Consider the following 16,680-nt stretch of genomic DNA (forward strand, 5'->3'; position numbering starts at 1 on the left):
AACTTCAATGGCAGACTCTATAGTTAAAGCTTGGAGGCACCAGGCCGGTGCAGGTTTGATTTGACGATCGAGAACTTTGAACCCTTGTTTAGCAGAAAGGGCAGGTAAACAGTATAAGAGTACATATATTTTAATCTTCGGTAGTCAAGGAATGCCAATTCTCAACCTTTTACAGTCGGTTGCAAAGTCGGCTTTCCCTCCAAGCGTGTAGCTAGGATTTTGCCCACGTCCATAAGCAGAGATCTTGGCAGTCGCCTTAGCGAACACATCTCGACGTATGTATGTATGTATGTATGTATATTCTATTATGGCCATGCACCATCTAGGGTATAGGCCGTTACAGAGCGCTAACTAAATACTTCCTGCCATTAACATGCTTGCTCTAGTTTAGAAGCTAACTATAAGAACTATATATCTATTACCTAACACTATACTTAACTAAGGAAAAAATAAAGGAAAGTAATATATTACTATTAAAGAAAGTTAGAGTTTAGAGGCGAGCCCAAATAAGTAGTTTTTGACGCCTTATGTCCGTAGGGCTATTCCAGCGTTATATGCTTCTTAATCGGCGACGTACTAGTGAAGGCACGTGTAAAGGAGGCTTGCGGTATATTTGGTTAGATAATTAGAGGAGGAATTCTTAGGAGTCTTTGCTTATTAATATTAGCTTCTATACTCTCTATATCTTATACGCTTAGGTATAAACATCCGGTCTCCTTTATAAATTTAATTATAGCTTTAACTACGCTAATATCTGGCTTCTAGCGCTTAATTGGGCCGTTAATACTCCTACCTCCTTTTTGTCTACGTAAGTAGCCTCCTAATATATATAATAGATCCCTAAATCGATCTCTATATTACTCTCTTAGTTTAATCCTTTACTACGCCCACCTCCTATAAGAGAAGAGGAAGTGCTATATTAATTCTATAAGCCTATAGTTATATAACGCCGTCTCTAATATATTAATTTTATGGAGATATTTCTTTAGAAATGACTTGCCAGTCTATAGCTGCGTAAGGATAGTAGCTTCTAGGCTAATTAGCTACTAGTATAATCCTACAGCCTTTCTAAGGTGGAGTGCTACGTTAATCTTCCTTATAAACTTACCCGTATTAGATCTTCCTAATAGAAGCGGTTCTATTATTATCTTAGCTCTTTTTAAGGCTTACGTTATAAGGTACTATAGGAGGCCGTCTCTCTATAGTGGCTCTTTACTCTCTAATCTTGTTGCTGCTTTAATAAGCTTATTAGCCTTCTTATTTCCTACAAATCTTAAATGGCCTAAAATCTAGTATAGCGTGATATTATTTAGCTAGAGCTTCTTTAAGATCTTTATAACTATTTCCTAGTAGGCTCTAGCCCTCTAGCTCTATACTAATAGTAACACTAATTACAAGTCGGAGAATATTCTTATACTAGAAGCAGGTATTAGAAAACCTACTTAGTCGACAGCTGTGTATATAGGGTCCTACGGCCAGTTAGCTGCCTCGCTAATTACTAGAAGCTTTATTAGGTGGGCGTCGGCCTACTTAAAGCCCGCCACCGTTTTTAAAAGCGTTGCTTTAGATGGCGTAGCATATACGCCAACTCCTGCCCTACTATTACGCACCGATGTATTAATATATATATTAACCTACCCTAGTTTATAGTCTTTAATAATAGCTTAAGTATACTCTTTATCCTTACATATTACCACATTTAGCTTAGCTACCCACAATGGGTATATATACGGTTTGACCTTTAGCACCCCATTTACCTAGATATCCTTATATATCTCTACTATCCTCTAAAGCGGCGACCGGTGCCGTTTATAGAGCCTCTATCTTTAAATCATCTAATAAGGATATAATTTGCCTAGTTTATAGATTAATACCCAAAACGCAATGGCCTAGTTACGTAGCCTTTACTTAAAAGGGAGCAAGCCAGCTTCTACTTCCGCTATTAATAGGGCGATAGAGCGGAACCCCCTAATAATAGCTTATACTATAATCCTCTACGCCTACTAGAGGAGCTATATTAACTCTTATATCGCAAGCGGGTACTATATTAGCGATGCGTAGTTTACTACTAGTAGGACCAAGCTCTTAGCTAGCTGCTTAACGCTCTTAAACTGCAGTCCCTTTAATCTACGTAACGCTAGCGCTACCTTAATAGCTTTGCCTGCCTTATTTACTAGGTACGCCTTAAACTATAGCTCCTTATTAAGGATTACCCTAAGAATTTTAACTTCCTAAGTCGGGGGGATCCCTTTTCCTTTAAATTAGAGCGGCGTGGTGGCATTCCTACCTACTTCTTTATATCTAGTAAGGTGGATAAATAACGTTTTCTTCGCTTTAAATTGGGCTCCACTAGTTCTCTCCTATTTCTCAAGCATTGGTATAATCTCGCCCTAGATAATCTACATATTTTCCTCTACCGTAGGGCCTATAACCTATACTAAGTAGTTATTAACAAAGGCTATAGAGCTGCTATTTCTGGGTATACTTTATATAAGATCCGCGTTAAAGAATAGAAAAAGTATTAGGGCTAGTGCTAATCCCTACAAAAGACCCGCCTGCGGAAGCGCCTATACCTCTAATATATATCCGTTAACTAGGATATAGGCTTAACGGTTTATATAAAAGTCCTATACCCATTATATAATTATCTAAGGTATTTAACGCTGCCGTAATCTCCTAATTTCCGGCTCTATAGCTATATTATTATACGCACCCTTAACATTAAACAATACTAGAGATAGTATCTTCTTTTCTCTCTATACTTTAAATATGTCCTTATAGAAATATAATAGCGTATATATTATTAACCTTTACTTCCTAGCTCTAAAGTGCGTCTTAAGTAGTAGGCTGTGTTCCTCTACTAGGTATACTATTCTCTCCGCCACTAGCAATTTAAGTGCTTTTCCTAGCGTTAGAAAAAGGGAGATCGGCCTATAGTTATTTGCTACTATATAGTCCCCCTACTTTAGCTTCTATAGCGGTATAATCTTTACTACCTTCTATTCCTAGGGTACCTTTCCTATTTTAAGTGATTTAGTAAAGAGAGTAATAATCTTACTACTTAGTACGGGCTATAGCTCTTACCACACTTTAGCTAGTAGGCTGTCCCTTCTAGGAGCCTTATCTAGGCTAGCCCTAAACATAGCTACCTTAACCTTATATTTAGCAATAGGCTTTTACAGCAATTAGTTATAGCTAGTTATAGCTTCCTCCTTTTATTCGCACGGCAGTGGGACCGGAAAAAATACCTAGAGTAGTTCTTTTATAATATTATAGTTCTCCGTAACAACTTCTCCCTATCCTTTATCCTTCTTAATTAGCGGTATTCTAGCAAATGCGGATATAGCCTGCGGATTAAGGTATTTCGACGCTTTTTATATATTATTACTATTACTAAGGAATTCGTCCTAATAGAGCTTCCTATATCGCCAAATAGTCCTATAAAAGAGCTTCTTCGCTCTTACTACGACATTACGTAGCTTAGGGTCGTCCCTTTCTTACCTCCATATCGCGCTATTCCTATTCCTCTAGTATATATATAACTTCCTTAGCGTTATAAGGTCTTCGTTCCACTATCTTTTTATATACGGTAATAGTCTGGCCCGTTAGTAGTATGCTTTAAGGGCTTTATTAACCTATCTATTAAGGCAGTTAACCATTTTATCCATATCTTCTATAGGGAATCCCATCTCTTTCTATTACTCTACGTCTTCTTATATCTTGTCCTAGTTTACATTCTTAATAAGTAGCCTCTCCTGGCTCTCCTACGTATCTATATCGACCTAAAAGCTAGTATAAATAGCTCTATAGTCTAATCCGTACTTATACTCCTAGATAGCGCACTTTACTAGTTTACTTGCTAGGCCCAGGGTTGCAAGCATAAGGTTAATTATTAATATTCGCCCCACGTCGCTTTTAAACGTAGGTATTCCCACTAGAAGTAGGCTCTGGAGTAACCGGTCCGCTATAAAGTCAATAATTAGTGCGCTTTCTTCCTACGTTAATATAGTACTAATATAACTTCCTCCCCATAGTGGATTATGCCGATTAAAGTCACCTATAATTACTACCTTAGTATATAAGTCGCGTAATAGTTCACCCTAAATTAGCCTATTAATTATCTCTAGTCTGCTAGAGAGCTCCTCTAGGTTCTCTTCCTTAGTTCTTCTTAAACCTTTATTTAGAATATATACCGACATAATTATAAGTCTTCTTTAGCCAACGTATACTACTACCACCGTAATGTCTACTAAATCTACCTATAGCTATATAGCTATCAGCTCTCTAGATGCCCAAATATATAACCTAACTAGGGAATACTACTACTGCCTACCTATTAGGACGAACCTTATCTACTAGGGATTTAAGCCAGCTAGTACTACTTCCCCATTTAAGAGAAAGCAGTAAGGCTTCTAGCCTAAAATAAAGTAGAAGTCTGCTAGCGCTTTATTATTATATAGCGCATACTACGCCTCCCTATACTTCTTTATATTCGCCTAAAGGATCTAGAGTTCTCTATTTATAGCGCTGTTATATAAAAATCCTGTCCATCTCTTTTCTATATACTAGGTATTTACGGTATAAGGCTTAATAAGGACCTTAGCAGTTTACACAGTATAGATTTACCATCTTACACCAGAGATAGCCTTCCCACCCATATATTTCGCACGTATTAGGTCGCGTGTAGTCTCTAGCCCTATGTCTAAACCTTTTACATTTATAGTATGCTATAGGGGTACATCGCTCCTTAAATGGTGATATAATAATCACGCCTCCCCTAAATAACACGTTGTTTAACGTAAGCAGCTTCTCTATATCCTTCTTTATTACCACTTTAATAATTACTAACGCGTGCTAGCCGCGCGGCCTTAGTTGTCCTAGCCATCTTATTATATATACCTCTACCCTATTCTCTACCCCAAAGCGCTCCATAGCTAACTTACTTACTTTTCCGCTATTAATGTTTATCGCTAAAGGTACTTTAACCTAGTCCGCCTTAACCGTATACTACTTAGGTCCAATAAGCCTTATACTAGGGATATATGGTTTAAGCTATTAAGCAGTTATCTATCTAAATATAGCTTCTTTGTCTTTTTCCACTAAGAATCTAATAATGCTCGCGCTATCGCTTGTTCGCCATACGCGGAAGTCCTTAAGTATAGCTCCCGTAAGCCCCTCAATATCCTTTATACCTTGCGTAATAGTTTACTTTACTACTTTAGTAGTAGCTACCCTCTTTATTGCCTTTAAACCTGCTTAGCTAACGTTTATCACTAGCTACTAATTAGGTTCCTTAGGGTTCCTAGCGCTTATTATTTGTGGTAAGGTTATCTCTAACCCTACTATACCTCCACTGGCCGCTACTAATACCTATAATTGTGTTAGAGCTAAAGGAGTGTTTAGTTGCGCTTATAAGGACTAGATAGCCTTTTAGAGTTTAGCGTTTTGCTTTTTAAGGCTTTACTATTCCAATTTAATGTCTATAAAGTTATTTCTAATGCTCTTAATAATACTATTCTAGTTTATAATAATATTGCTTTACTATACTATAGTTTCTTTAAGGCTTTTAATAAGTTAATAAAATTCGTTATAATTAATACCTCCTCCTTTACGTTCGGGTAAGGTAGAGACTCTTACTATAGGGAATAGAGGCAGTATATGCTGTATAGCTTATAGTCCGGTTTATAGTGCGGTTATTTGCTATTTAAACTGTGCTAATATTTAGGCTCGTGTCCTCAGCGACTACTGGGCCTCTTACACCTTTGCGCTCGGTTTCTTTATACGTCTTAGTAGAGCTACTGGCGGGTCCAGAGGTGGTGTTGCTAATACGCGTTTAGGGGTTAAAGCAGCCATCAGGGCTCTAGGGCTTCGTTCGGTGGGCCGCAGGGGCCGCCTTACAGCGGGAACTAGCTAAACAAAAGACTAGGATTCGATTAAAAGAATGTCCGAGATGAATATCCTCCTCTTTCAACTGTAGATCAAGCGGCTCGCTTAACACATCTCGACAAGGGTGTGGCCGGAGCGGGTCGGCCGCCCTCCCTGCTAGCGTAGCAAAGGGACAAGTACCTCGCCACGTATGTTATCATCAGCTTTAACTAGAACGGAACTAATAGAATCTGTTAGAAAAGGCTCTCTTATAATATAAATATATGTAGTCCCCCGGACCCCTCTATAAAATAGAGATTATTAAAAAGATAAAGATAAATAGGATTATTGCTAGCTTTTATCTGGATAAAGTTGAAGTAAAGTTATACAACCTGATGAATGTCCTACGCAAATCACGTTTCTATAAACAGCTATATATTTTGGTCGATATTCAGGCGGAAGCTAAAGTAGAGCTTTTGTAATAGAACTTATCCACTAGTCATTTACAAATATAGAGGCAGCTCTTTTGCCTGAGAGGGAAGACCACTCAAGAGAGGCAGAGGAAGAGGAATGTCTCCTCTAGGTGTTTCCAGATACCGGCCGTTTGGCGAGAAGGCTATGTGGTTGACCCAGTCGGAGTGGCCCTCGAGCGGGTGCGGCAAGACCCCGTCGCTGCATCCCATAGCCGCACAGTCTCGTCGTCGGATGCAGACGCTACTAGCTGGCCATCCGGCGAGAAGGCTACGTGGCTGACCGAGCTGGAATGGCCCTCGAGCGTGCTGCGGCAAGACCCCGTCGCTGCATCCCATAGCCGCACAGTCTCGTCGTCGGATGCAGACGCTACTAGCTGGCCATCCGGCGAGAAGGCTACGTGGTTGACCCAGCTGGAATGGCCCTCGAGCGTGCTGCGGCAAGACCCCGTCGCTGCATCCCATAGCCGCACAGTCCTGTCGGCTGGATGCAGACGCTACTAGCTGGCCATCCGGCGAGAAGGCTACGTGGTTGACCCGGCCGGAATGGCCCTCGAGCGTGCTGCGGCAAGACCCCGTCGCTGCATCCCATAGCCGCACAGTCCCGTCGCTGGATGCAGCGCTACTAGCTGGCCATCCGGCGAGAAGGCTACGTGGTTGACCCAGCTGGAATGGCCCTCGAGCGTGCTGCGGCAAGACCCCGTCGCTGCATCCCATAGCCGCACAGTCCCGTCGCTGGATGCAGACGCTACTAGCTGGCCATCAGGCGAGAAAGGCTACGTGGCTGACCGAGCCTGGAATGGCCCTCGAAGCGTGCTGCGGGCAAGACCCGTTCGCTGCATCCCATATAGCCGCACAGTTCTCGTCGTCGGATGCAAGACGCTACTAGCTGGCCATCCGGGCGGAGGAAGGCTACGTGGCTGACCCAGCTGGGAATGGCCCTCGAGCGTTGCTGCGGCCAAGACCCCCGTCGCCTGCATCCCATAGCCGCACAGTCCTCGTCGCCGGATGCAGACGCTAACTAGCTGGCCATCCGGCGAGAAGGCTACGTGGTTGACCCAGCTGGAATGGCCCTCGAGCGTACTGCGGCAAGACCCCGTCGCTGCATCCCATAGCCGCACAGTCTCGTCGTCGGATGCAGACGCTACTAGCTGGCCATCCGGCGAGAAGGCTACGTGGCTGACCGATCTGGAATGGCCCTCGAGCGTGCCAATATTCACAGGTCCACTTACGCTCGATGGCAAGCTTTTAGATAAATCCTGAGCAGAATTTTTATCGAAGATATGGCTACAGCTGTCGAGCCCAATGTTCTGATTCCTTTCCCTTGGGTCCTCTTGTGTGATGCGATATTCCTGTGTTTCTGGGTCGCTCTGGCATTGTTCATCCCAAATGGATGATGGTGGACTTTGAAATGCCTGCTCGTCGGCATTCGAAGCCGCGTTAGACGGAGGCTGACTGTCGAATTGTAGAGGACCAGACACCCGCGAGTCCTGGGAGCCAAGACCCTCTGCGCGACTGGATTTATTCTCATTCGCATCGACATCGTCATTATCGTGCGTCAAATTGTCTCGAGACACCGAAAACGCGGCAAACATTTGCATATGGAATGCCATATGATTTTCAAACCCCTTCCGAAAAGGGGCCCCCAAAAGACAGAACGGGCAAGTTATTCTTGTCTCCGCGACACTTAATTCGGAAACCTCGACCAGGTTCTGGATCTGCGTCTCAGTGATGTCGTTACCGTGCTCGGATTCTAGATGATGCTGCAGCGCGGCCTTGGACCAGAACTTGGATTCTGCATGCTCGAAGCACTGCCAGGTTCGCCGGTGACTGAGCCGTTCGTGCTCAAGCCATGCAATGCGGCTGCTAAAGAGATGGTCTCTCTCTTCGCATTTCTCGTATGTACAGATATACGGCTGAAGGTCTTGGAGGATGTGGGCTCTCCAGGCGCGATCTCTGCCATGGCGAGCTGGACAGACGATGCCGCAGTAGGGACATAAGAACTCAGAACCCTTGGACGCTGCGGTTGGTGGCGCTGGGAGGTCAACGTCGTTGCCGTGAACGTCAACCGTCGTCGAAGCATAGGAGATCACGGATTGGATCTCCAGCATGTCGTCAAGACGCTTGTCGAATCTGGTGGCCTCGGTCTTTGAAAGCATGGTCTTCTCGGTGACGCTTGGCGCGATGAATTGGTCCTGTTTGCCGGGTTTCTGCATCATGCTCTGTCTCTCAATATTTGCCGGTTGAAGCTTCGACATTGGCTGCGGCTTCATGACCTCTTCGACCTCCCTTGGCATCTCGGCCATTTTCTTCATATGCCGTTGCCAGTATCTAAGAACCTTGCGACGCTTGTTCATCGTAGCGACAAGCCGATTGATGAGATACTGATCGGAATCCGTGATCTGAGCAACCTCTGAAGGCTTCCTCTTCATCTCCTTGGCAGCATCTCGGCGGAGTTGAAGTAGCGAATCTTCGACATGGCGCTTATCAAACTCCGTGTAGGCAGCGAATTTGTCGATGCCGGTTTCGTCATCAACCTCACTGTAGAGCTTTATCCTTAAGGTTGAAGTAGGACGAGTCGAACTGTTCCGGATTCTGAACGAAAGCATATACAAGTCGCTCAGAATCTCCTTGATCGTGCCCATGTGTAGAACAAGCTCCCTTGGCTCATCGCCATCCTCGCTTTCTTCCGACGAAGAGTCATCGCTCGAATCCTCCGGTTTCAGCAGCTTCTCGAGCGGCAGTCGCGCACCGGACGCGACTTCCGTGCTCTTGATGAGAGTCTGATCCAGCCTGGCCAAGTGCTTCAACAAATTAGTGCGCATCACCGTCGACTCGCGCAGCCTCGAATCAAGCGAACTCCTGCCGCTCTGCAGTGCGCCCAAGTTTCCGCACCAAATCTTGAATCTACCAAGCTCCCATTCAAGCTTGTCTGGAGGCATGGACTCGCAATTTTCTGCACTGGCTTCGGTCAGCGCGGCGGTTAGCCGCGTGAAGCTGCCGAGACAGGCTCGCGCAATTTCTGTAATGGATTCCATCTCTTGCTGCCATCATCTCAAGTGTGAGGGATACATTACGAAGCAAAATGCGCTGATAAAATGATGGCCATAATGGCAGCCTCGATGATAGCCATTGAGGTGATGTTCCGCAGAGGTTGTCCCGATGGGATGCGGCTGAAACGACCAGGGTGCTGGATTATCTTTGCTTTTTCCGGGTTTGCGGGGTAAGTCGAACTGATTAAACACCAAAGACTCCTTCGAGGCCGTGAAAGAGAGTTTTGACCTGATTGTCGTACTCGTCCGTCAGGGTTGATGTTTCCTTGATTCAAGCCTGTCCTCATTACCTTCCTCTTCCCAGCCCTCTGCCTATCCAGGTATGTCTTCTCGAGCCTAACGGCTACACGATAACCCCTGTACGCGCTAAAGTGAGGTCAAGTCAAACAGGACCTCAGCCCAGAAGCGCCGCCAACGGAGCGGAACGATTCCAGATTACTGTTCTTCGATGACCGCAACAGGCAACGCACTCGCTCACACAAAAGATGTCCGGCATCGAGATTGCCGGCCTCGTGCTCGGCGCTATCCCGTTGGTGATCTCGGCACTAGAGCATTATGAGGACCTCATCGATCCAGCAAAGGTCTTTGTCAAATTCCAAGGGGAACTCGGCCGCGCCATTCGAGAGCTTCGGAACCAGCACACCCTCTTCGAGCAGTCCATGGAGGTGCTGCTACAGCCGATTACAACAGATCGGGAGCTGAGCGAGATGATTGATAATACAAACAGCGAGTTGTGGCAGGACCCAGCCATTGAGCAAGAATTGCGAAGCAATTTGGGCAAGGCCTATCCGTCGTACATGAGGACGGTCAATGATATTCAAAAGATTATGATTGGGATTGCGATAAAGCTGGACAATTTCCATGGTGTGGAAAATCTCAATCAGGATGGGCTGGAAGCTATCATCAGTCAGCATGCGGCAGCAAAAGTGGACGGAAAACTTCAAAAGTTCGAAATATCAAAGCGGGTGAAGTTCACGATGAAAAAGAAGAGAATTAAAGAATCGCTGGAGGAGCTCCAACGGTGCATCGAGATGCTCGACAAGTTCCAAGTCAAGGCGGACAAGATTGCTGCAGCCGACGAGCTGTATAAGTCAGACGGCCGATTCAGGGTCACGCTACCTGTCGACACTATCCGGGAGAATGCGAAGAAGCTGTACAATGTTCTTTCAAAGACATGGTGTTCAACCCATTCGTCACATTCGGCCGGATTGCTGCTTGAGCAGCGACTCATCAAGAAGCCAAAGAGAGGAGGACCTGGCTGGCAACGGAAACGTCTTCCGGTGGACCATTGCGATACGAACCGCTTCAGCTTGTCTTTACTACAATCACCGGCCTCGACTTCGAAGAAATGGTTGGACGTAGAAATTCGACTCGTGGAGTCGGCTGCCCGGGAACAAAGCGGGTACGTACTCCGTAGTCAGGGCACCATTGTTTCGCTATATTCATACTAACCACTGACAGCTCCGCTGTACAAGTTAGAATATCCGCGCCTCCAAGCTCATCCGTCACGACCACCCTTGCTCCCCTTCCGTACCACAATCCCTCTCAGCTCCAAATCGTCACGAATCTCTGCTCCATACTCCAGAGCCCATGTTATCCCTGCATAGGGTTCTGTCTCGACAACGATGGCCACCTCCGAGGTGCGTACAATGCTCAGCGTAGTGTTGCGTACGTCGACGAAGTCAGCCTCGAGGACATTCTCAAGAAGAATCCTGGCACTTTCAGTCAGCAAGAACGATACAACCTTTCAATCACACTTACATCGTCATTGCTCCAGTTGAGCAATACACCTTGGCTTCAGGAAACTTGGAACAAGACCGATATCATCTTTCTCAGAGCCAAGGACGAATGTCCACTGTCTAGGATTGCAGTCGACGTCAAGCATCCATACTTAACTCGAGAACACAAGCAAACGACCACGTTCGTCCGCCGAGGCAGCGGGGAACCCAAAGACTCCTCGAAAGTCGTAGCCCTCGGCATCATGCTCCTCGAAATCTGCTACGGGCTCCCAATCGAGGAACTTCTCAGGCCCGAAGACCTCGGGCCGAATAATCGACCCACTGAAATCTCATATCTACAGGCTGCGCGCCGGTGGTTGATGGGGAAAGAAGGCGACGGAGAATTCTCTTTTGCATTCGTCAAAGCCATATGGTATTGTCTCCAGTGCTTTATGAACCCCAGCGCAAGCTTGTCGGACCAGGCATTTTTAAAGACCATTAAGGAGCACGTTTTGGTGCCTTTGGAGGAGGAGATGAATATGCTCTTGTTCGGGCCACTGGTCAGATAGCTAGCATTGTGACAGCAACCTGCTTGAAACTCGACGGAACCGGAAGCAAATATGTCCATAGTCATGCTCTATATCCTCATGTAGCATGGCGTTTGACTATTCTGGGTAAAGCTCACTGCTAAGACTGCTACTTGAGTACTTTTGCCACATGCTTGGCTGCGGGCGAACATCTACTGACACCCACACTTCCTCTTTGCATGGGACCGATTTAGTGGCAGCATAATTAACGGTATTTACAGTAAACGATTAAAGCATAAAATACTTTGAACTCGCCCCCGCTAGCAGGGAGAGCGGCCGACCCGCTCCGGCCACAGCCTTGTTTTCGTGGCGTTTCCCAGACATTAGCGCAGTCAAAGCTACAATCCAGGACGTTTACACCCAAGCGAACAAGATACAGCAAGCGCACAAGCCGATCTCAATAAGCAAATACTCCTAAGGATCTCCTACATATACCTCATATTTGCCTTACCTATCCCCGCCCTAGCCTCTACCACACATCTGTCGACCCTTACCCTAATATACGCCACCCTTGCTCCAAGCCGGCACCTCAAAGACTGGGAAAACTTTTGCTGCGCAATAAGTAGAAGTAATCTTTGTCGCCAGACACTCACCGTTAGTTATTACAAAAAATATTACTAAAGTTTAGTAATTAGTAAAGACTTTAGGAGAGAACTATAGGATATTAAATTCTTAGCTATAATATGCCTAATTATAGGTAGCACAGAATAGGCGAAGGCGAAGTATAGTAATTATATTTAGTATAGGGATACTAATAGAGTATTAGCACTATTTAGTAGCTAGACTAGAATTAACCTTATAGTTTATAGGGATAATAATAAATTAAGACATGTTAAGTTAAATATAATTAGGTATTACTATACTTAATTAGTTATAATTTTATTCTACTAATAACGTATAAGGTTTATAATAAAGGTATAGTCTAAGTTACTACCTGGTGTTATAAAGTAGACTAAGTTAACTATAGCAAAATACCTATTACTTAGTAGTCTTAGAGCTACTATAGCAGGTGTTACAGCGACTCAGTCAACCGAGGCACGAGCACGGCACAAGGGACGCGCAAGCCTGTACGATTGGTAGTCTATTAACGAGAATATCAAGCTAAGGAGTCAAAGAAGGTCAAGGGAAGGACACGTCTATATACATGGCGCCAAGTCTCCAGCCGAGCCCCTGACTAGGGTCTGTAACAGTGTGTCAGCGCCGTGACAGCAGGTATATCTACCTAGATTACTAATAAGTTTAAGCGCTAGGTCCATAAAGCTAACGTTAACAGTTTTAATATTGCGTACGCTATTAAACTTAAAACTTTTATTAATATAATTAAGTTACTACTTCCGGAACTCTAGTAGAGAAGGTTATTTTAAAATAACTATATAATAAAGGGTAGGATATATTAAGAGAACTTTTATAAAAATAAAGGCTAAACTAGTTTATTATAGAATTATATTATAAGTTAATATAGGTAAAAAGTAGAGGTTAGTAAATAGGAAGCAGCTATTTTTAAATAAAGTTGCTAATAAATAAATAAGTAAACCCGCTTTAACTACTAAAAGTACCTAGTATAACTTTATAGGCTAGTAGAGGCGCCTTAAATAAGTTCTCCTACTAGACTCTAGTCTAAGTAGGTTTACTTATTTATTTATTAGTAACTTAATTCCTAAATAAGGCTGCTAGGTGCTACTAGGTAATAGTTTCTTAATTATAAATACCTCTAATATATATACTAACTAAAAATAGCGGTATAACCTATAGTATATACACTATATATAATCTATACTTAGCGTAATATAGCAATTCTATAAAATAGCGCTTAACTTTATATAACTTTTGTTAATATTTAACCCGAGCCTATTAAAATCTATACTCTATTTAATACCTTTCGTAATAATTAACGCTCTTAAATTATTATTCCTATACTTACTCTTCTCTTCCCCTATTACTCCTACCTTAACCTTATACCCTATATTCTTTAGCCTTAACCGCCCTACTATACCTCCCTATTTACTACTACAGCTCCTTTATTATTACTCTAACTATTATTATACAGTAATACAGGGAATGGGAAGAAATGGTAAGAAATTTGGGATTTGGTAATTGACGATAAAGTGACTGCACTATACTATATAACTTTAGACGCCACTATAGCTAATTAGCGCGATAGACTGCATTTATAAGATAAGATTTTAGATAGTTTCTGCGATCTTAAAGCGATAAGGGTATAGTGTCTAAAGCTAGAGCTAACTTAGTAAAGCCTACGTTAAGCTCTATAAGGGGGTATATAGGGTAGAAATCTAATAAAAAACTAGAAGCCGATTATATAACTACCTTTTAGCTCTTTATATAACGGAACCTTATAGTAAGTACTACAATAGGCTCGTTAATAGGCTAGGTATATAGGTGATGTAAATTAAAGTTAACAACGTAATAATAACTAGTGGAGTAGTTGCCTAATAGATTAACTCTAATTATATTTTAAGAATTACTATAAGGAAGGAACTATCTAGGTAGGGACTAAGGGTCCTTAAATACACAACCGTACTTTTATAAAACCCTTTTCATATATAATAAATGTATACTCTATCTACTCTATTATAGATCTTATAGATTATATAGATTATATAGATTATATTATATAACCTTAGCTACTATTTCTTATTATATAGTTTTATCGGCTCTATTTTAAACCATGCCTAAATTAACTAACTAGCTTCTTCTAACTCTTCTCTAAGTAGTTATAATATTATACTTAAAGCGTCCGTAACACTATCTCCCTTCTCTTTATCTTTATCCTTAAAGATTCCTAATATCTCTAAGTTATTTACTAGAGGTATAATATCCGTTTAATTAATTTAGTTAATATCTTTACTTATTATATCTAAAGCAATTTCTTCGTCTTTAACTACTCGTCGTGCTCGCACTATTACTGCGATATTATCTCTTAGTGAGATTATACTATCTCCATATTCTCGCTGTTTAAAAGAGGGGTTAGTTTATATTGCGCTAGTAAGTCTATCTTCGCGACAACTATCCTCTTATTTAGAGTGCACTAAAGCAAATATTTATTCATCCTATAATGTTTACTCTATCTTTAATACTAAATATACGTAACCTATTACTTTTAATAGTCATTTAGTTCCCTAATTAATTTATTTTAGGGTTTTATATTTAATCTACTGCTACGTAGCTAGATAATAAACTGTTTATTACTTTAGCGGAGTTACGCCATTTTTGTAATGCAGAATAGGGGGCTGCTAATGCTTAGCAATAGGCCCTTAAGTCTCGTCTTACGGCGTCCGCTTAGTTAATCCGTCTTAAGAAGGTTTATAAGAAGGTCCGTTTTAAGGAGTAGAAACTTATAGAATAAGGTTTATAGGAACTTGGCGATAAAAGAATAGGTTTTCTTCTAATAGAGAAAGAAATAGATCTAAGTAGTTCGGCAACTACTCTTCTTAGGTCCCCCTTAGGTAACTTATTCTTTAACAATCCTTCTTTATTAATACTGCCTAACCTAATTTCTTCTAATACTCCTATACCTTTCTTATAGCGTTCTTTAAATTTTCTAATAGTTCTTAGGTAGTCTTAGTGTAGCCTATCTACTTAACCTTATACTATATTTTATTGTTAATGTCCTTATAACTAATAATCTTTAAAACTTGCTATTTATTTTCTTCTTATCCTTTATACGTATCTACTTCGTAAACTAGTGGCTTAATATTTCCATATACTAGCTCTAGTATTATAATATACTATATAGGGTAAATCTTTATTTTAGCTAGTAGGTTTAACTTAAACGTAACCAGTGAAATTCTCTATATAATTTTAAAAGGTCTTAGTCTAGCGTAGTCTAATTTCTTACTTAGTTATTAACTCTTAAAATTTTTGTATAGTAGCTATACTTTATCTCCCTCCTTAAGATCTGGTCCCTTAGATCTCTTAATATTATAGTACCTTTTTATTCTCTCTTATACTTTCTTTACTAATTCTATAAGGTCTATATAAAGATTTATTAACGTCTTTATTCTTTCTTTAGCTATACTACTTATTTTCTTTACTTACTGTAGTAACAACGATATTCTTAGCTCATATCCGTAATTTGCCTTAAATAGTAATATACCTATACCTTCCTATAGCGTTACATTATATATAAACTATATAACTAGTAATAGCGATACCTAATTATTCTATATATAATTAATATAATATTTTAGATACTGCTTTAGTGTCTAATTTAATCTTTTTATCTAACCGTCTATCTATAAATAATATACGGTAGAAGTTACTGCTCTAACTCCTTGCTCTGCTAAGAATACCTCCTAGAATACTATTATAAATCTTAGATCTCTATCTAATATAATCTTACTTAGTACTCTAAATCTTGTAAATACTTCTTTAATATAGATTCTAGCGATATCTTCTGCTAATATTTCTTCTGTATATACTATAAAGTATCCCCACTTTATAAGCTTATCTACTATTACTAAGATCGCATTATAATCTTATCCGGTAATAGGATCTCTTAACTTTAGTAACTTAATAATAAAGTCCTATAATATAACCTCCTATAGTCTCTCTAGTATTTTAATAGGTTATAGCCCTCTATATAGCTTATACCTCGTTAGTTTATTCCTTTAGCAATTTAGACACTCCTTTATTACTTTTCTTACAATATTCTAGATTCTATTAATAATATACTCCTTTTAAAGTCTTAACACTAAGCCTGTTGCTCTATTATGTCCTTAAGTTAATCCCTTATAGAAGTCTTCTACAAACTACTCTACTATACTTCTTAGGATATACTTTACTTCTCGGGTTTTATATATATCCGTTTGTAAATCTTTTAGCTATACTTTTAAAATTCTTTATACCTAAAAGCTTCCTAGTATCTTATAGACTTTTTTTAGTTCGTCGTCTTCTCGAGTTGCTGTAATTTTTGGATAATTATACCTAATTAATCCGTCTTTATCTTTTCGCAGTAAAGCTCCTAATG

At 41.3% G+C, this 16,680-nt stretch overlaps 2 protein-coding genes across 2 annotated transcripts; one reads left to right on the top strand and one right to left on the bottom strand.

The window, feature by feature from the left end:
- Positions 1–6,223: 6,223 nt before the first annotated feature.
- On the bottom strand, positions 6,224–9,277 carry K441DRAFT_672461 (WD40 repeat-like protein; the record flags this gene model as incomplete). The annotated part of the gene is made up of 4 exons (XM_067650553.1): positions 6,224–6,227; positions 6,463–7,041; positions 7,125–7,437; positions 7,627–9,277. The coding sequence occupies 4 exons, from the start codon at positions 9,275–9,277 to the stop codon at positions 6,224–6,226; spliced, it is 2,547 nt and encodes an 848-aa protein (XP_067510352.1).
- A 303-nt stretch (positions 9,278–9,580) lies between these two features.
- K441DRAFT_599828 (uncharacterized protein) lies at positions 9,581–12,015 on the top strand. The gene is made up of 3 exons (XM_067645166.1): positions 9,581–9,708; positions 9,771–10,790; positions 10,850–12,015. The coding sequence occupies exons 2-3, from the start codon at positions 9,874–9,876 to the stop codon at positions 11,673–11,675; spliced, it is 1,743 nt and encodes a 580-aa protein (XP_067510353.1). The 5' UTR covers positions 9,581–9,708; positions 9,771–9,873; the 3' UTR covers positions 11,676–12,015.
- The last annotated feature ends 4,665 nt before the right edge of the window (positions 12,016–16,680 follow it).

Source organism: Cenococcum geophilum (assembly GCF_001692895.1).
Source record: "Cenococcum geophilum 1.58 unplaced genomic scaffold K441scaffold_1, whole genome shotgun sequence".
Classification (NCBI taxonomy): Eukaryota; Fungi; Ascomycota; class Dothideomycetes; order Gloniales; family Gloniaceae; genus Cenococcum; species Cenococcum geophilum.